Here is a 21,820-nt window from a genome sequence, read left to right as displayed (position 1 = left end):
AATAGCCAAGAAATGGAAGCAACCTAAGTGTCCATCAGTTTATGAATGGATAAAGATGAGGTGGTACATATACACAATGGAATACTATTTGGCCTTAAGAAGTAAACAAACCCTACCATTTGCAACAACATGGATGGAGCTAGAAGGTATTATGCTCAATGAAATAAGCCAAGCAGAGAAAGACAAGTACTAAATGATTTCACTCATATGTGGAATATAAGAACAAAGAAAAAACTGTAGGAAAAAAACAGCCGCAGAATCACAGAACCCAAGAATGGAGTAACAGTTACCAAAGGGAAAGGGACTGGGGAGGATGGGTGGGGAGGGATAAGGTGGGTGGAAAGGGGGCATTACAATTAGCATGTATAATGGGAGGGGGGGCATGGGGAGGGCTGTGCAACGCAGAGAAGACAAGTAGTGACTCTACAGCATCTTACTACACTGATGGACAGTGACTGTAATGGAGTTTGTGAGGGGGACTTGGTGATGGGGGAAGTCTAGTAAACATAATGTGCCTCATGTAATTGTAGATCAATGATACCAAAAGAAAAAAAAAGTTTTCTTCATACTGTTGGGTGGGGCAAAAATAATTAATTTTAAGACATTAAGTTAAAAAACATGTTAAAAGTTTCTAGGGTGACCACTATAAGAACAAACAGAACGTTTAGTTGCCCAACTAGTAGAAGGGAGATAAATGGAACCATAAGGCAAGAAACATGTGAGGTGGGGGCAAGATGGACAAACAGAAAGCTCAGTAGACCCATGTCAGTAATCAGAATAAAAGGAAACGGATTTAATTCACCAGCTAACAAATAATGTCAGACTGGTTCTAAAACTTCAGATAAGCAAGAAGCTAGAAACACTCTGTGTTTATCAAAACTTTAATGAATTAATTACAGTATAATCAAGGACTACTACAGAGCAGTGAAAAAGGATGACTACAGCTGAATACACTAACATGAATAAATCAAGGTGGATCAATCTGTGTTGAGAAAGGTAAGCTATATATATAAATATATATATACTATATATATATTTATATAGTATATATATATATATAAGCTATAAATATAAATATACTAAGTATGACTTCAACTAAATACATGTCAAAAGCACAAAAAAACACATTTTTGTTAAGGATACATATATGTAGTACAAAATCTAAAGAATGTAAAATAACAAAAGTCATGGTAGTGGCTTCTTCGCACATGTATAGTGGAAAATACAATTACTGCAGGGTGAACAATCTCTTCAAAGTTAACCAAGACCATTTTATTTCTTAAACTGAGTATCGGATAGGAAATATTGGGTAAACGGATATTGCTTTTTTCCTTTCAACTGTGTGTGTGTGTGTATATATATATATATATATATATATACACACACACACACACATATATACACATACACATATGTATTACATTCTTTTGCATACTTTCTATCTTAAAAAGCATAAATACATATGGTTATGAGGGCACAGACATTTAAAAAAAATGTACACAAGTAGCTTTAACAAGTTTCCTGAATTCTTTCTTCAATGCATTCCCAGTGCCTGTAAAAGGTAATGACACATAAAAGGGTGTATTTACTGAATGGAAAAAAATAAAAGAACACAAAAAAAGAAAATTAAGCAATACATAATTTGTGGTCAATCTTGCCCAGCTACCTGTTATCAAATCTTAAGGTTAAATCCGGAACCAAGTAACTTGTTCTTATGGAAACTTCCAAAATATATTTTTTTAACAATGAACATATATTGGTAATGTATACAAATGCATTAGTTATATATGGCCATTAGATTTTTTAAATTGATACCAGTAGTCCACAGCTTTCAAGTCCAAAGTGCTGCAGTATGTGAAAAGCAAGAAGTGGTAGAACAAGTGAACACTAATTATTTACATAATCGACAACCTTGAAGGCTCAGAGTAGGAATTGAAAAAAACAGAGTTCACTAGTTTTGTATAGGTTTTACTGTGGGGCCACTAGTATCCAATGATTATACTGGTAGAAATAAAAGAATGGTCTTTGCTCTTATCTGAAGATACTGGTACCAACAGACTCAGTTTTATGTATCAAGATCCTCACAATCTACTAAAAATGTATCCCTTAACTCTTTGTAAATTTAGTCTGGAAGGACTGGAAGGAAAGAATGATGTAAGGAGAGGCAGTGTGATATAACTGAAAAGGCCTGCTTTTAATTCCTTGCCTGAACATGTCCTAGGTATGACCTTGAGTAGCCATCTGTTTCCTCATCAGTAATAAACAAATAAGAGCTCCAAAATTCCAGTGTTTCCAAGCAGAAGTGAGACTCAAATGTTAAGATTCCTTTACTTCTCCTTAAGGTTTAGGTCTATAGACATGAAAATGTCTTCACACATAGCAAATGTTTAATATTAACTTCCTATCTTTCCTCCCTGGGTTTTTACTGGTCCAGTAAGGCATGTTAAATAACTCTTAGATTTGCTTCTAACTGCTGGCTCTGTAATTACCTAGAAATCTTTGCTGTTAATGTGGCTTAGCTGAACTGTTGTCTAAAGGTAGAAGTGACTTAATGATGCTGCTAAGAACTTTCTGCCTTGGGGTAACTGGTGAAGAACATAAGTATCTTGACATTCTCCCCATTTCTACATAGCCTGAGTAATATAAGCAATTTTATATACCATGACTATAGCTCTACTTATTATAGACTTATATTTTTGGTTCATGCAATTTGCTCCTACATGAGCTAAGAAGGGTCTATCTAGTTACTGATGCACCACTTTTTGGTACTTTCTCTTTAAACCTTGATCATTTTGTACAAATGATCCTCTAAACTTGGCATTTTCACTACACTGGTTATAGATGAACACAAAATTAGCATTTGGCAGACCTTGATGAGTAATCTATCCCCTAGCTTAAGCACCGTTGGGCTATATAGTTTAGAAGAACCAATACTGAAAATTAGGGGTCTGAAACCACAGCACATGAGTCAAATCTGGCCCATACACTCTAAACTTAACTCATTGTTGAGGGTAGCCTGATCAAATGTCAAATAAAAGAACAATATGCATGTATCTTTTTTCTTTGTACCATTCAATGAGAGAGAGCAGAAACAGAAATTTCTATTACTTGACTGAGTTTCAGTCTTTACAACCAAAGTGAAAATCCATGTAAAGTGAAATTCTGTGTCAAGGATAGCCATCCAGGGCTTTATATACTTCTTAAATATCTTGGGTATACAGTAAACTGTGTGTGTGCTTGTGTGTGTATAATATTCAAGGAGGCATTTACAAAATTCAACTTATACTCCCAATTCAGTCTCAATAGCTGCCTAGTGAGTGACTAAGGAGTCACTTTAAGGATAAACAGCAGCTTTATTTGTAATGGCCCCTAATGGGAAACAACCAAAATATCCTTGACTAGGTACATGGTTAAACAATATGGTACATTGATACCATGGAATACAACATAGCAATAAAAAGGAACAAACTACTAATATATATATATATATATATATATATATATATATATATGACAACTGGGATCTCAAAGACATGACGAGTAGAAAAGGCTAATCTCAGAAGGTCACATATTGTATAGTTCCATTTCTATAATATTCTCGTAATAACAAAATTATAGGTAGAAAACAGATTAGTTGTTACGAAGAGTTAGAGTCACTCAGGTTTGTGGGGGTAGGTGTGACTACAAAGGAGTAGAATGGTTGACATCTTTGTGATATAAGTTCTGTATCTTGATTGCAGCGATGGTTACACAAATCCACACAAGTGATAAAATGGCAAGGGCTATTCACATACATTGTACCAATGTCAATACCCTGATTTTGATATTGTACTATATTAACATAAGGTGAAAAAACTGGGGGAAACTAGCTTTAGGCTGCATGGGACCTCTCTGTGTGGTAACTATTCCAAAATGAAAGCTTAAAAAAATACACACTTAGTATTTTTAAGTAAATTCACAAGATAAAATGAAACAGTGAATTTTATTCAAATTTTCCAAAATTTATACTCGGTATGTTGTTTCTAAAATGTATGTCAACCTTTATATAATAGAATTATTTCATCTTTCAGTTTTTTCATCTTTTCTTTAGTTTTTCAGTAGAAGCCAGAGTCCTGAGTTGCCCAGTTAGGAGCCTAAAATATACAAAGAGAAATTGACAGTGTAAAAATAAAATACTTCCCAAAACAGCTAACTTAGTAAAGAGTGATACTAGCATTTCCTTTTAGCACTACTCCTGACAAGCTACTCTCTAAGATTTCAATAACCTCTGTAATCATTAAATGTCAGGTATCCCACTATCCCACTTAGAGCAAAACAAACACATCAAAATACGATCTGATACAGCATTTGACAATTTATAAAGTATAATAATGATAATAGCATGAATATTATAACTAAAAGCAATATAAACTGATCCTCCGGAATACAGAAAAACATTATTTACAACTTATTTTTTAGGCTCAGTTTTTATAGACTTGACTGGAATAGGCACGGGCAATAATTTCCTAATTCTTCCTTCTCTTTTAAAACTGAATGACTATTACGAGGATACAAACCTGTTGTTAAAATGTCAATCAAATGAGGTCCCTGACTGTTCTACAACTGCTTCCTAAAAACTACCTACCCTCCAGTTACACATAACAATAATGGCTAAAGAACATTAAAGGTGGTTTGCGATTCCAAAAATCACAAGGCCATTCAAGTTTTTCTTTAATATGTAATACATAGGATCTCTACCAAAAGGGGGATATATTTTTCATATAGCTAAATATGAATATCAGATAAAATCAAATTTTATAAGATCAATGCTAATAGATATAACATTTTTACTGAAGTATTACTTGAGATTTAAAAAGAACACAAATTTTAAGCACTTCAAAGAGATTTACACATCTGCCAGTACCAGAACGATCTGTTGAAAGCCCAGAAGAAATGAGTTTAATGAACACTGTCACACAGGAAAGGGGAAAGGAAAATAAAATGTTATAATAAAGTATGAACACAATTTTTCAGTTTCCTTAACTAATGCATGTAATACATCTAAGAAAAATTCTTTTCCATTTAGTAGTTTCTTAAACATAATGTTCATACCCCCAACAAACAGAAATACAAAATCAGATACAACTGATATTAATGTGTTCTCAAATGATGTCCATGTAATAAGTATGTTACATTATTGCTAAATCCCAGAGAGAACAGAAAATGTGTGGTTCTTACCTCTGACCTACTATTCTGATTAAGTTTCTTCTCAATATTCATAGCCAACATCTGGCTTCTAAATGAAAGGCTTTTGGTTTTTTCGATCACTTGCTGATAGGGCGAGACTGCATTGTTACCCATTACCACATGACCCTAAAATGAGACAGAAAGAATTGACCCCATAATGTTAATGACTAAGTTTCCCAGTAAGTCATGAGTGTAACATCAAAACACTACATGATTGTTGTGTGTTTTTATGCACTGTACAGAGATGAGAGCAACAAAAAATAAGTGTTTACTGTTGCCTTCAAAGAATTTATTATTACACATTAAAACAACAAATTGTTAATGGAATAAAATGTCCTAATGAAAAACTCCCCCCGAAAGTATAAAATAACCAGCAACAGAAAGCTAGTATGCAGTATACCTAACATAATACTCACTAATTTAGAATCAATCTTGGCATCCAGTCTTGCATTTCTAATCAAATTTACAATCCACCTTTCGGCTTCTTCTGGAGTCATGTTCAGTTTATCTGCCAACATGCTAATGAAAAAAGTAAAAATGATGTTAACACAGTCTAAAAACTTAATTTCATATACACAGTCTTTGAGTCATACTTTGCATAGACTTTAAGGTACTGATAAGTCACCTCCTCTTAAATATTATGACTCTCAATAACCACATTGTTCATGTTTGTGCTATTATCTGGTACTATTGTGCTGACCTATCCCCCACTCAGACTGTAAGATCCTTGAGAGAAAGGCACCATATTTAACACCTACAGAAATTTTTCTGGTTTCTAGAATAGTACCTTATACTTAGCAGATGTTCAACTAGTAATAATCTAAGGGAGAAAAAGATTTTGTGATTTATGATTATACAAATTAAACCTGCCACAAGGAGCATCAGTAATAAGTATAATGGAATATGTAACTAAAACTCAGGGCTGCTGTCTATGTTTGTGTTGTGAAATGTTTCTTGTGAACTCTGAGGGCACTCCTTGGAACTGTATACTATATAATCCAAATGGCTACTGAATTTCAAAGAAGAGTCAGATATGCATACACGCAGAAGAAGTGAAATGATAGGCACCAGGACCCTGATCTACAGTCTTTCAATTAACTAACATGTATTTTATTTTTCCAATTTATGATCAGGTTGAAAAAGAGGCCACTGCAGGGCCTAATCTATTAGGACTAACACAAGCAACAGCCTTCGTGGTAGGTAAGGTCAGTCCATCAATGGCAATTATCTACATGTGCATGTATATAGTATTTAAGCATATATAGTATACATGTATGCATATATGGGTGCTTAAGCACAAACATTAATTGTCCCCTTTCCACCTGTCTTCACTGAAGATAACTGCACACTTCCATGGTCCCCTAATGCTATCACTGGTTTGATGAAAAGAACTAGAGTATTAATAACAAAATCAGTCTTTAGAATATTACAAACTGAAATCCCCAATCTGATAGCATTCTCAATTTTAAAATAGAGATATTCAGGACCCTGGCAAACATACAATCAAGTAATTCCAAAGCTCCCAACCCAAATGAAACCAACCTAGTTAATAAAAACACCTTTGTGGAATAATATAACCTGTGCTGTCTTTATTTCACACATTTATTGACAAACAGTTAATTCATTCAAAATATAAAAATTAAGTTTAGTCCATCAATAAAATTATAAATCTATGAAGATATCATCACTTAAAAAAATGCCTGAGGTTAAAAACATGGTGAGTACAAGCCAGTTCAACAACAAAATTCCCCAGACTTAAGTGTGAAAATTTTGTTTTCTTTGTTTTTATAATTTTGCTCTAAGTACACATTCTCGGCAAATAAAGAACAATAAATCCATGACTAATACTTCAATCTCATGGACAGATTTTTTTTTAATTACTGTTCTCTAAGTAACCCTCATTTTATTTAAGCTACCAAAAATATGGAAACAAGTTATTTTACTTAAATAAGGAGGTATTTTTTTGACTAGGAAAACTTTCCTATGGCTTCCCAATGAACTCCTTGTAAGGTTTCCTGCTAGTGGTTGACTTATTTTAGAGATGTGTAATTCCATTCTCTTCTGCACTAATAAACCAAGCAAACCTGATACTTTTATCTGGAGCTACTACTCTAAAGGTAAAGAGCAGATTTACCGAAACATACTCTTTACCACCTTCTGTAACAATTTACTTTTTGTATGTCTTCCTGCATCTCCCAAAATACAACTCTTTAAAAAGTGAGGCCGAAGTCATTTGACTCTGAGAAGTACAAATGAAACAATTTGTCTAAGTATGTTACAACTCCAGTCTTCAAGCCCTTTATGTAGTTAAACTTTAAAAAAAAAGTTATTTCCAGCAACTACTAATTATATATAGTTGGTATTATATATTTTTTAAATTGTAATATAAACCTGTTCATGAAGGATATTTAAGTAACTACAGTAATAATGAAACATTCAGTCTTGAATCCTAGGTTATCACATTGTTCTTCCTTTTACTCTCATACCCAACTGAGAAATCTTATTAATTACCTCTTTAACCACTGCCTCTTATTCTAAATTCCTTAGCAATCTACTCTCATCTTAAAAGACTCTCCTTTCCACTAGCCATACTAAAACTCTATTCATTAAACATGTTATGTTTTTAACCACTTCAGGGCCTTTGTCCATGCTGTGCCTTCTGCTTGAAAGGCTCATCCATCATCTTCACTTAGCTTTCTGTTACATGGGTCTCTTCTAAACACAACCCTCACAAGAAACCTGTCTCAACGGTAGCATATATGTTTGATGCTTTCATAGCCTCCCCCTTTTCTTCACAGCAACCCCCGTTTTTCCCATGGCTTTCTGAACAACTGTAGATTTTTCTGTTGAAAATATATTTCCATGACAGATTGTATATGTAACCCAAGAGCATGTATTATATACCTTCCCTGTTCTACGCTATATATACAGCAACTGACATGACACTCAGTATACAGGAAGCAATTAATAAATATTTACTGACTCTTGCCCCTGTAACTATCCTGCTTCAGGCTCCATTACTATTTCCTAGTTTTCTAACCAATATACCTTTCCAGTCTCTCCTCAATCTACTTTACATACTTGCCAGGTTAGTATACTAAAACCAAACTAACCAGTTTATTCCCAAGTTCCTTTCAATAGAGCCCTTCTACCAAAACAAAATTCTAAATTCTAAATTTTTCACTCACGGATCTCTACAACTTACCTAACAATCTAACTTTCCAACCTCCATTATTCTCCCTCAGGAATACTACATGCCAGCCAAACCAAATCGATTCTACTCCTTCCTTGTCATTCATTCAACAAAATATGAACTGTAGTAGATGCTGGTGACAAAATGCAACCTGTTGCACACCTTTATAAAGTTTAAGCTGGGGATGGAGAGTAGGAGACAATCACCTAATCCCCCAAATATATAAACTATCCTAAGTGTTATGGAAAGAAAGTATTAGGAGCTATGTGAAATGTAAAATGGTTTATCAGTTCTAGTCTGGAGGACAGCTTATCTGATGAAATATTTAAGGTCAAATTTTAAAGTAAAAGAAGGAAAATCAATTCTTTATAACTCCACCTAGTATTCTCCATCTCTCCTCTTCTTTTACATCCATTCTAAGTTTCATATTTGAACAAAGTTGGGGCAATTTGGCAACATGCATCAAGACCCATAAATATCTGTCTGCATGCTGTGATCGTAATCCCATTTGGGGGGTTTACTGATTTGCATTGTGCTTGTTCATCCTTTACTTATTAAATCAAGTCAAAGAAAAACTTGAAATAAGGTCTAAGTAGTATTAGTAAATTACTGATGGCATCTCAAATTATCTAGGCTACCAATTACTGAGATTGAATTAAAGAATGTGGCAATAGGCCAGTTTCTTTAAGTAGCAAAAAAATACAGTAAAATAAATGAAATGATTAATAGAAAGATATCCTCAAAGTCTACAGTTTTTACACTCTACTCATTTTATGCAAAAATGAGAAAGATTTAAACAAAAATGTGCTATCCTATTACAGTTTAAAAACCAAAGTTACCTTAAGCTATCCTATGCCATGCTTATCTTGTTATTAAAATTAATTCAGGTTCTCAATAAACTAAAAACAAACTTAACAAAATGTAGAATTTCTGAGAAAAACATCTAATTCAATCTAGATTTCAAACACAGAGAATTATTTTCAGATTATTTAGATTACACTAAAAATCTCAACCTTATCTGCAGGAAGCTAAAAGTAGACATTTAAATATTTTGTGTAAATCCTTTATAAACACCTTTAAGTTGACTAGCTGTCCTGCTCAGGCACAACATGATACCGAATATGTTAAGAAATACTCATGGAGCCACAGAGTCTGCAAATAAGCAAAGCATTTTTGAGCAAGAAGAACAAAGTTGGAAGCATCATGACAATGAGGTACCACTTCATACATGTTCGAATAAATAGTACCAAAAAGACAGGAAGCAACAACTGTTAGCAAGAATGCAGCAAGAAGGGAGCCCTTTTGCAGTATTGGTATAAATGTAGGTGAAGCCACTACAGAAAACAGTACGGAGGGTCCTAAACAATTAATAGGACTACCGGAAGATCCAGCAATTCTACCTCTGGATATTTATCCATAGGAGACAAAAACACTAACTAGAAAAGATAGCTGCCAACCCATGTTCGCTGCAGCATTATTTGCAAAAGCCTATACCTGGAAGGAAGCTAAGAGTCCACCAATAGATGAGTGGATAAAGAAAATGTGATTATATACACACATACATATACAAAATGGAATATCAGTCAGCCACAAAAATGAAGGAAATCCTACCAATTGCCACAACATGGATGGACCGTAGGGGGTGCAGGGGTGAGGGAGGGAGGCAGAGAGAGACAGACAGACAGACAGAGACAAAGACAGAGAGAGAGAGAGACGGAGACCAGACTGGTGGTTGTTACAGGAGAGAAGATAGGTGAAAGGGGGTCTAAAAGTGCCAACTTCCAGTAATAAGATAAATAAAGTCGTGGGATATAATGTAAGCATGGTGACTATGGTTGATAATATTTGAAAGCTGCCAAACAGTAAATCTTCAAAGTTCTAATTACAAGAAAAAAAATGTAACTATGTGTAATTTTGGATGTTAACTGGACTTTTGGAAAAATAGGAGAGAAAGGAGAAAATAAGAATTCTGGTCCAGGAAGTCCCCAGGAGGTCCAAGAGCCAAATAGTTCCAGAAGGGAGTTCCAGAAAGAATAAACAGTAAATATAAAAGAGAATAAATCACTAAAGAAATAACTCAAGAAAAATTTCCCATAAATGGACAGCATGAGTTTCCAAATTAAAAGGGGCTCAGTATAAAATAAGCCAATTCTAAGGTATATCACTCTGAAATTTCAGAGGAATGAGGACAAAGAACAAAGAAAAAAAAATCCTCAAATTTCTAGAGAGGAAACAAAAGACCCATACAAAAAGGTCAGGGATAAAAATGGCTTCTGATTGCTACAACAGGAAGCTACAAAGCAACAGAACAATGTCTTATAAATTCTGTAATAGCAGTATCACTATTCAAGTATGAGAGTAAAATAGACATTTTTAAGTGTGAAAATTTACCTCCAAAGCACCCTCCTTATGAAGCTATTAAAGGATATGCTTTTCCAAAGCATAAAAGTAAGCCAAGAAAAAGGAAGACATAATAATAATAAGGTTCAGGCAACAGGAGCTCTATCAAAGGAGACAGCCTAAGGGACTTCTCAAAACAAGGACAAAGAGAGACGAAAATACACACCAAGGTAGAAAGCAACATGTCCTGATTTTTTTCAAGAGATGAAACTGATAAAATTAACCAATTTTGAGAAGAGAGGTATGAACTGACAAAGACTTTTATGTGAAATTAATGATAAAGACATTAAGAAAAACAACTAATAAGCAAACTGGGGGGGCAGGAGGAGTGGTAATTAAAATTAACTCCAGGGTAAACAAACAGTGAATATTAAAACACATTAGAAAACTTAACTTACTTGAAACAACTGGGTGCTGGTTCAGGAATCAACAGACATTAATTATATGAGTTTATTAAAGAGCTCAGAAAAAGTCCCAATATACAGATGAGAATTTAAAATGTGATACGGGTGGCATTTCAAATCAGTAGGGGAAAAGTTCTTTTTTCAATAATCACGTGGTTAGCCAGTAAGGATAAAGAAGATAGATGTCTTCCTTACTCTATATTCCCAAGTAAATCCTAGACGGACTTAAATAGAAGAAATAAAGCCACCAAAGTCCTACAAGAAAACATAGGTAAACAGCATATAAACCTATTGTTGAGAAATAACTTCCAAATAAAATACAAAATCCAGTACCATGAAAGAAGAGATTATTATTAAATTTACTGAAATATATAAATTATCCTTCAGGAGAAAAATAAATAAATAAATAGAATTAACTGCTATTTCAAAAGACACAGTAAAGGAATTTCACCCTCAGTTCTATTTCATTAATTAAACATATTCATGCCTCTATAGCACAAAAACAGAAACTGCCTGTTCCTGGGCAGCAATTAAGACCAGTGCTATCACTTAAGAACATAACATATATAAACTTAAATCCATAAAACCAACTAGAGTTTTACCAATTCTAGGCTGATTTCTATCAGATTTTCTTTCAATCACTAATCTTTGGCAGTTCCCTTTTCTGAACCCACCCACAGTCCCTGACATATCTTAACAAGTAAGGATTTGGTGTCCAGCATTTCACGTGCTTATTAAGTACCTCTTTAAATAACCTAGCTTTCCAAATTTTATTTCATTAGCACAGTTTATTTCAAATACTAATGACTTCAACATTAAGCCATGGGAACCTCTAGCCTGCTTTACACTAAAGACTGTGATGAACTATTTAGCCTCTCCAATGCACTCCAGTCTTATAAGGGTATGCTATGACAACTAATTACTGCGTGTTAAGTGTAAACTGTGTTTAACTCTAAGATTAGGAGGAAAGAAGAGAAAGAAAAAGAGGAGAAAACTGAGAAATGCTAAATGCTGTGTGTGACAACCCAAAGACCTCACTGAATTTTCCAATATCTCATTAGTCTTACATAAGAGTATATTACTTTAGAGTTAACAGAGAAATGCAATAATACTGGCTTTTGAAACTCTTTTATCTCCACGTGGAAATGCACCTATTTCTCACTAATATCAGGAAGTATAATTATGAATGTAAATTGCTGTGTGTTAATAAGAACTTTAAGAAACATATTAAGATCTAAAATGTTACTTAGTAAAATAAAGTAGAATGACTTCATAACTTAAAGAAATGGAAGAGTAATTGGCAAATACCTTCTTTTGTGAAAAGCCAAAACTAACACCCTATAAGAAAATTATATTAATGTATGCTCCAATACGTTTATTATACACATTCAAAATATTACTTCCATACTTTGTTTTTATCTACAATTGACAAGTGACCCAAGAATTTTTCTAGAACAGTCTTTAAATTTCAGAGACACACCTTATCTGATAAACTACTCAGCTATACTAAATTAAATTCCACCACAGTAACCTTTTTTGACAGATGTTGCTTATTTTATGGTAAACAGATTTGCAACATCTGACAAATCTATATACAGTTGTATACAAACGGATGAAAAATTCTTAATAAGCATTTTGTATAAAGATGACTATCACATGTGCTTATAAGTAATTTAGTCAAGAAACCTATCAACTTAGAGTGTCTGAAATCACAAATGTAAAGCTATTTAATGAACAACCATGAGTTTTACAATCCTATTCTCTTCAGCATTTGAAATATGTCCATTGGGGGAAAGGAGGCCAGAGACAAATCCTTCCCCTTATCCCCCCAAAAAAAGACTGAGCACCAAATAACTTGAGATTAATTAGAGGCAAAGACAAGCCAGCACAAACTAAAGACTTGAGTAATTTGTCACAATTAGTATATAGTGGTAAAGAATTTACTTTGGGGCTTAAAGACATACCATTTAGACTGTTGCCAGGGTTCACTGAGCCTTCAGTCTAAATTTCTTCTCTAATTTTTCAATATACAAATTATATACATATCATTCTAATTCCTCTATTTTTCTTCAAAACACCTATCATAATTTATAATTCCATTCTTTACTTAATAAGTTTTTTCCTCTGGATTTGAAGCTCTGAGTGTACATTCCCTACTTTCTACCCAGTGCTTGGACAGAAGAGGTACTCATATTTGTAATATTTTCTTCTATGAACAACTGTACTAGTTATATCGCTATTAACTAATTATATCATAATCATGTCCCCAAGTGTATTTAGCCTCTTTAAACAGTTGAACACTACCTTTAAAAGAAACGTTTGCATATTCTTGAAATGACAAAATTATATAGAAATGGAGAACAGATGAGCCGTTGCCAGAGGTCAAGGAGGGAGTATGCGCCACAATAGAGCAACTGAAGGATCCTTGCGTTACTGTTCTGCATCTGAATGTATCAATGCCAATATGCTAGTTGAGATTATATTTACTATGGTTTGTAAGATGTTACCATCTGTAGAAACTGTGTAATAAGCTCTTTATTATTTACTAAGGAATGTGAATCTATAATTTACAATACCTCAAAATAAAAAGTGTATTTTTAAAAAGAGGGTTTTTGGAGGGGAGAATATATTTGCAAATGATTTATCTGACAAGGGGCTAGCATCCAAAATATATAAATGACTCAACTGACTCAATATCAAAACACAAATAATCCACTTAAAAAATAGGCAGAAGACCTGAATAGACATTTTTCCAAAGAGAACATACTGATGGCCAAAAGGCACATTAAAAGATGCTCCACTTTGCCAAGCATAAGGAAAATGCAAATCAAAACCACAATGAGGTATCACCCGACACCAGTTAGAATGGTCACTATCCAAAAGACAAGAAGTAACAAGTGTTGGTGAGGATGTGGAGAAAAGGGCACACTTCTACACTGTTGGTGGGAATGTAAATTGGTGCAGCCACTATGGAAAGCAGTGACAGAGGTTCCTCAAGAAACTAAAAATAGAAATTCCGTATGACTCAGAAATTCCACTTCTGGGAATTTACCCAAAGAAAACAAAATCACTAATATGAAAAGATATATGCACACCTTTGTTCACTGCAGCATTATTTTCAACAGCAAAGATATGGAAGCAACCTAAGTGCCTGTCAATAGATTAATGGATGAGGATGTGGTACATACATACAACAGAATATTATTAGCCATAAAAAAGAAAGAAACTGTGCCATTTGCAACAATATGGATGGACCTAGAGGGTATTATGCTAAGTGAAATAAGACAGGAGAGAAAGACAAATACCATATGATTTCACTTATATAAGTGGAATCTAAAAACAAAATAAAACAGAACAGACTTACAGACGCTGATTAGTGACTGGTGGTTACCATGGGGACAGGGTTGGTTTGGGTGGCTGAGACAGGTGAAGGGTATAAAGACGCATAAAATCTTTATATTAATCTAAATTAGTTATGGGGATTAAAATATAGCATAGAGAATATAGTCAATAGTTCTGTAACATCTTCTATGTTGACAGTAACTACACTAGTTAAGGTGAACATCTCATAATATAGGTAACTGTTGAATTACTATGTTGTACACCTAAAACCAACATAGTACTGTATATCAACTTTACTTCAATAAAAATAACAACAACAACAACAAAAAGGTTTTGCACAAGAATTACTTAGAGGAGCTTTAAAAAACATAAATGCTGAGATCCTCCCCCCAGGGAATGTTTTAGTTTTTTAAAGACTACAAATCATTAGAGCAATGTTTCCCAAAAGCTGACTGCTGAATAATTTACCTGGGAAGCTTTAAACCCAGATTCTCAAGCCTTGATCCCAGAGATTCTGATTCAGAAGGTCTGGGGTAAGACCAGAAAAATCTAGTCGTCTTAAGTTAAAAAAATTTTTTTTTAAGTTCTCCAGATGATTCTAATGTACAGCTAGTTTTATAAACCTCTGGACTGGAGAGCAGTGGTTTTTTTCCCCTATGTATTGTTTAAAGGTAAACATTAGCTCTGTTCATCATTATCATAGCCTCCAAGTCCTTGAACTCTAAATTAAGATGATTGCTGTATTTATAAAACCCAACTTAGATGCTTAACATTTTCAGCCATATTTCTAACCCATTAAAGCAGCTTTAAACATGAAATGCGTACCCTCTGGACTGAGTCCTGATGGATGCACTCATCCCCTCTTGCCCACTGAACCTTATAATCTGAGATCTAATTGTTACTCTAAGAACATTCATTTTTTTGCCCGAAGGTACACTTTCAGCTTTGCTTCTACATTCTTCACTCATTATACTAAAAATATTAAATTGTTGATTTTTCACTCCAATACTCCAGCAGGCTACAATTATGTGCCTAAAAAGCTGACGACCTGATGCAATGGTTCTCAAACCTGGATGTGCTTCAGAATAACCATCCTTAAAGTACAGCGTAGTAGTCCTATCAACAGAGCATTGCATACTCAGAAAATCTGATCCAGAAAATTTGGGTTGGCTTCAGGGAACGTGCATTTGTAAAATAAAAAATCCTAGATATTCTGAGACACAGAGTTAAACACTAACTTACGGTTTCCATCATCCTCTGGCTCAAGCAAAAGACTTAAAACAAATTAGTCTAAATCTGGTATTTCCAAAACATCAGCTGTTCACAATGAAAAAGAAAGAATTTACAATGAGGTTCAATACAACGAATGTCAGAGACCTATTAACTGAGGCTCTGTTATCAAATAAGACCTAAACAACTCAATGTCTCTGAGCCTTAAATTTACCAGCTACAAATAAGGAGCTACAAAACTGCTGCAAAACAAAGGAGTTGTACTGAATCAGTATTTTGTAAAACTGTGTTACCAGAAGTCTTAGGGTTCCACGGAGATGCCTTAGCAGTCAGGAGGGAAGTAGAATAGAAATATAGGCTAAACAGGTTTCTGATTTGATCTACTTATTTATATACACATAAATACATATACTCATATAAAATATTGCATTTGAAAACAAGTCCTTACACATACACGCACAAATTTCAAAATCATGGTTCTAGAACTTGAAACCTGAGTGACATATATAAAGTACTCAAAAGTCACATATGCCAACTGGCTACCATACTGAATAATGCAGATATAAAACATTTCCATCACTGCAGAAACTTCTACTGAAAAGCCCTATTGTTGTTGATTCAGTAAGTATGTGTTATTGGATTAAAAGCTCCCTAAAATATTTTCTAGCTCTAAAATTCTTTTCTAATATTTGAAGAAAATGCATTTATTTATGTACTTAAATCAGTTAAGTCAGAAAACATTCCATAGGTAGCCAAAAACGTTTAGACAAGTAAAAAGTAAATGCTATCACTGGAAGAGCGAAAAGATTTCTGGACTTTAAGTCTGAAAAGGCTTTAAGACTTTGTCTAAAACTACAAAAACTACTGGAATCGAAGAAATATAGCAATCCAGGAAAAAAAAAAATCAAAAGCTTCATTGATACAAGTTTTTAAAAATTCTTATGTAATGAAATTGTCACATGAAACTTAATAGAAGCAGTCCCACTATATTACCTTTACCTGCACATCTCTCTTGAGTAGACAGGAAAAATACTTCATTTATTTTAATGTTAAGGATAGTAAACTGAATCCCAAGAAGAAAAATAATGAAGAATCCCAGAGTCAAGAAAGGTAACAAGCTAGAACTGGAAGAAATCTTAATCACAGACAAAAATACCAATTCATTAACTTAGGTAAGAAATTTATTAATTTAACATATATATTTATCAAGCATCTATCATACATTAGGCAATGCCTAGTGAATACACTAGACGCCAAACATACAAAAAGGAGAATATGATTTCAAAAAGCTCACAACAGGGAATTGTTAAAATAAGTTCTGGACCAAAAAAACACCCAAGTAACCAGATACTAATGAAAAAGGCGGAAGAGTCCACAAGGGAAACCAAAATATAAGCATCCCTCTTTCACAAGCCTGAATTATAAATCTTAAAAAACAATGTAAAAACTAGGTTATCTACTGTCCACTAGAGTACCACATGATACACCTATTTCAACACCAATGACTTATTTTTTAATGCATTCTTTAAGACAAGCAGATTTTTTAAATTATATGTCTGCTAGCTATAGTAAAATACTAAAACTGATGTCAAGGCTTCGATTCCCACAGGAAAAGCTCCATGATCACACTATACTTTTAACTCTGGATAACCACTGCAATGACAACCCACTTAAATTAGGGCAAGCAAATATAGATGCCTTAAAAAAAACAAATGGCACTAAAAGAAAAACTTTGGTTTACACACAGTTCCTAAGAGGAAAACATTAAAGTACTAAGTTTTTAAACAATTTTGGAAGATTTACTATTTGACTTCATTATGACCAAAGGGCACTGGTTACTTTTCAAATTCTAATATGTAAAATTAGTTTCTAATAGGTTATGTAAGTCTCACAATTTTTCCTAATTGTTTTCTCACATAACAAAGAAAATTTCAACTTTTGAAAATCACCATAATTTTTCCATGTTTCAACATTTTAGGATGTCATAGAGGTTTACTATATGAGAATTCAATTATACAATCAGATAATACAAACTCAATTAACTGAAATGATTGCCAACTGTAGTTTTTCAACAGTATTTCTGATTAACTAAGGGCTAATTCATTTGAACTCCTACTGAAAACCTTTCTAAAACTGGTTACTTCTCTTTGTCCCTACATAATGATATAACAGTACTCTTTAAAAAGGTAATTGATAATCATATTAATACCCGGAAGTTACCATTTTCAAAAATCATGCTGTGTCATGCATATGGAAGCTGAGGAAAATATTTCTGAGTCTGAAGCATCCCAGAAACAAACAAAAGCTAGGATTTTTAATAAATCACTATCAGATTGTTTCCTTTTTGTTCTTTTGAAGCAAAAGAGAAATAAAACAAAAATCCCAATTAACTAGAATCCTATTAAGTATAACTTTACAATAAATGGAAATTTCCAGTAATTTACAAATAGAGAATACAAATTAAATCAGGTTATTCTTACTTAATGCTGATACACTGATGGATGCGACAAAAAGTCTCAAATATGAAGAGACGGGCATTTTCAATGAAATCCTCCAGACAAGCCACCAAGAAGAAGTCATTCACAAGCACCTATGTGTTTAAAATATAAAAGAAAAAATTAACGGTACTGACAAGCAATTTTCTAAAATATGACAGTACTTTCTGTGTGCTTTACTCACAGTTCTATTCACTTATCTCTCATCTAATACCATGAATTTTAGAAACACCATGTTCAAGCCTCTAACAATTTAAACAAGAAGCAAATCAATGTTTTAAGAAAAAGGCCTAAGAACTGCATTTTTTTCTTGTTCACTGAATACTTGAGCACCCTTGTGACAAAGTAGCTTTGTTCTGTCCATTATCCTACATAAATGTTAGAGAGACAACATTATCTTTTCTACTTATTTAAAATAGTTGTGAATGGACCAATGATAGGCATATTTCTGTATTAGTAAGTAGACTTGGTAATATACAAAGGAAAAAATTCAAGGGGCGGCTCCTACTCCACAGATAGTATCAGAATTGAAAGAATATTTCAACTTCAAGAACAACAACCAAGTACCCGTGCCTCAGCAAGGCCTAGCTACTTAGTGTAACAAATACACACCAATACTTAACAATGTTGTGTATGACTACATATGAACATAAATTATCATATTAGATTCTAATTTTATATTTTTCCCAATGTTTGAAAAATCACCTCTGAAGGTACATTTACATGACAATTTTCTTTTCCTTAGAGAAGTAACATCTTAGTCCCCCAACAAACTGCCCATTTTTGTCCAAACACTTGGGGGTTCAAAGACAGTATTGACATCTAGTAGCTTATGGATTTGGTAAAAGTATTTATTAGTAAGTTCCAAGCTTAATTTCTGAAAACTTGCTAACATATTAGTGCGCACGCGCGCACACACACACACACACACACAACACACATGCACACACACACCTAACTCTGAGTTGCTCCGAAGGTACTTAAGTTTCTACCAACCAACATAATACATTGTAGTTATAAAATTTATACTCTAAGCTTGATTGATGTATAGCAAATGTTAAATACAATCATGTGAAAAATTCCAAAGAAATTGGAAATTTATATTCCACTTATGAAACAAACTGAGAATCACAGTCATAATATGCAATTCCATACAAACTTGCCTATATACATGAAATATTTATTCATTCAGGGAAGACATGGAATTATGGATATATGTGTGAATTTATAATCCCCTCAATGTTTTAACAAACTGTCCTAATAAAAAGGATACACACACATACATGGCAATAACATTAAAATGTCTTCACCCCAACACATTTCTAATCTGCCAAGATAAGATTAATAAACGTTTCTAACATAATTACTTTAATAAAACACTGCAAGACTGACTCTTAACAATATCCAAAAGTTTAATATTATCATTTTGTAAGTAAAAATTCATACTTACTGATTCACATTCTCTCAGCTTTTTCTGAGCCCCATCAAAGTCAAAGTTAACATACAAGCATTCAACAAACTCTGTAATTGGGTCTTTATATGTGTAAGATTCCTGTAAATTTAAGTCAAAGGTCAAGTTGGATCTGATTCAACATGGTTTAGTAGATTGCCCCCAGAATATCCCCATCTTCCTATTTGTCCTCCCTTACCATTAATTTCTAGCAAATTACCTAGTATCATCTTCTCAAAGCAATTGCTTGTATCCTGATTGCAGGCAACACCTTAAGCTTATAATGCCTTCCAGACCAAGTTCTCTAAATTCTCATCCTAGAACCATTCCAAAAGCTTTCAAATTCCTCTACTGCCAGAAGTCCTCTATGACAATAAACATGATGAACTTTCCAGAGTATAATGGTATTAATAGCCTACTGAAACTGTCTTTTTGTATTTTATTTATTCTCAGATCCAAAAAATATTTAAGTTACTTTTCTAACCCATAGTCACTGCTGAGAAACTCACTAAAAATTAACCAGGAGAACTGCAGCTTTGGTACAGCTTGGGAACTATTAATATCATATTCCATGTAAAGGTCACTACTCTGGAATTATGTAGGTAGTGAGCTCTCAACAAACAGTTCAAGGCTCCAGATCTCCTTTACTCTTTGCAGTAAAAGCAACACTAATATACAACTTATATTAAATATCCACCTAGCAGAAAGCAGTATTCGTTCATACCATATCTACCATAAATATATCTTGGAATTAAAGATAATAAATGCCCACTTGGATCTCTTGGGCTCTTCTCTCTTCCTGTATACTTCATGTATATTTTCCTCCTATTTTAAAAACATTTTTTACCTTAAGAACTAAAAGTCCTACTTTAATAAAATAGATAGACCTGAAGTTAAGGCATGTTTTAAAAATCAATGAAGATTTTAGTTTTTACCTGTTGAATAACTTTGACCAGATCTTTTAACACCTGCCGGCGTTTTCGAACATCTTTGTTTGTTATGACTGCTGTAGTCAAATAGCGGAGAATGTGTGGACACATTGTTTGAATTGCATTAAGATACCTAGATTAAAAATATAGGTTATTTAATATTAATAATACACCCAATTTTTCTACATCTATAATGATGCATAATTTAAACAGCCTATTAGATTGCATTGTTTCAGTAACCTAAGAACTGCACTTAAGAATGACTACTTTAAGGGATATCTCCTCCAGAAAGTAAATAAACAGAAGTTTAAATGATGAGAATGCCAGGTGATATTCACCAAATAAGTGAGATGGGAGACTCATGTAAGAAGTAAATAATCCTACTGAGTGATAAGGATTGCTGAGTAAAGCGATTTGAAGTCCCTCATATATGCTGTCAGTCTGTTCCAAAAGACTGTTAAGCTATGATTTTGTCATCCACCTATTAGAACAAATGTGTGAAAACCTATGTGCAAAACATTCATCACAATCAGAAAACCAGGCATTTTACACAGATTAAAGAATTCAGGGGATAAAAGACTAGAAACTATAGGGAGAAGGAAACTATTACAGTATTACAGGGCTTTGGTTAAATTGGTAGCACTGGGAATTAGAAAGGAAGGATTAGATGTCAAACAAATGTCAACAGGGCCTTGGCTAATATTCAGCAAATCCTGCTATTCTGACGATCAGCAGCTGGCTACCCTCTGTCATTTGTTTATTCTATATTTCTCCTGCTCAATCTCCTTAAACAGCTCCCCAATTTTTATCTAATAAGTATGTCTGATGGTGCCAAACTTGGATATATTTGTCAATAAAGTCCACTTCTCTAAGTTGAATATTCAAGCCCCAACATACCCATCTAGCACCAGGTCCCACCACACAACCATTGACTTCTTCCTTTCTCACTTTTTGTAATTCACTCCATATGGACTGCTCTTCCAAACACATCCTCTGACAGCCTAAATTCTATCCATCCTTCAAGGTCCACCCAGATGCCTTATCTTCCAAGTTCTCCCCACAATATTAAATTAATAAGTCTACATTTTATCATATTATAGATTCCTCATGAAATCTTGTTTGACTTTTTAGAAGATCCTAGAATCTGATGA

The 21,820-nt window shown here is 33.7% G+C and overlaps 1 protein-coding gene across 1 annotated transcript in view; it reads right to left on the bottom strand.

Moving 5' to 3' along the window:
- Window positions 1-3,963: 3,963 nt before the first annotated feature.
- Window positions 3,964-21,820, bottom strand: part of EIF3E (eukaryotic translation initiation factor 3 subunit E) — a 44,572-nt gene continuing 26,715 nt past the window's right edge. The window contains exons 8-13 of the mRNA XM_036876289.2: window positions 20,676-20,802; window positions 19,741-19,842; window positions 18,276-18,385; window positions 5,643-5,745; window positions 5,218-5,352; window positions 3,964-4,133 (exon numbers count right to left, since the gene is read on the bottom strand). Of these exons, the coding sequence (XP_036732184.1) occupies window positions 4,095-4,133; window positions 5,218-5,352; window positions 5,643-5,745; window positions 18,276-18,385; window positions 19,741-19,842; window positions 20,676-20,802 (616 nt within the window). The 3' untranslated portion in view covers window positions 3,964-4,094. The remainder of the gene's footprint in view (window positions 4,134-5,217; window positions 5,353-5,642; window positions 5,746-18,275; window positions 18,386-19,740; window positions 19,843-20,675; window positions 20,803-21,820) is intronic.

This window comes from Manis pentadactyla, chromosome 3, assembly GCF_030020395.1.
Source record: "Manis pentadactyla isolate mManPen7 chromosome 3, mManPen7.hap1, whole genome shotgun sequence".
Lineage (NCBI taxonomy): Eukaryota > Metazoa > Chordata > Mammalia > Pholidota > Manidae > Manis > Manis pentadactyla.
The sequence above is the reverse complement of the archived record's forward strand: the minus strand, read 5'-3'. Positions and strand labels throughout refer to the sequence as shown.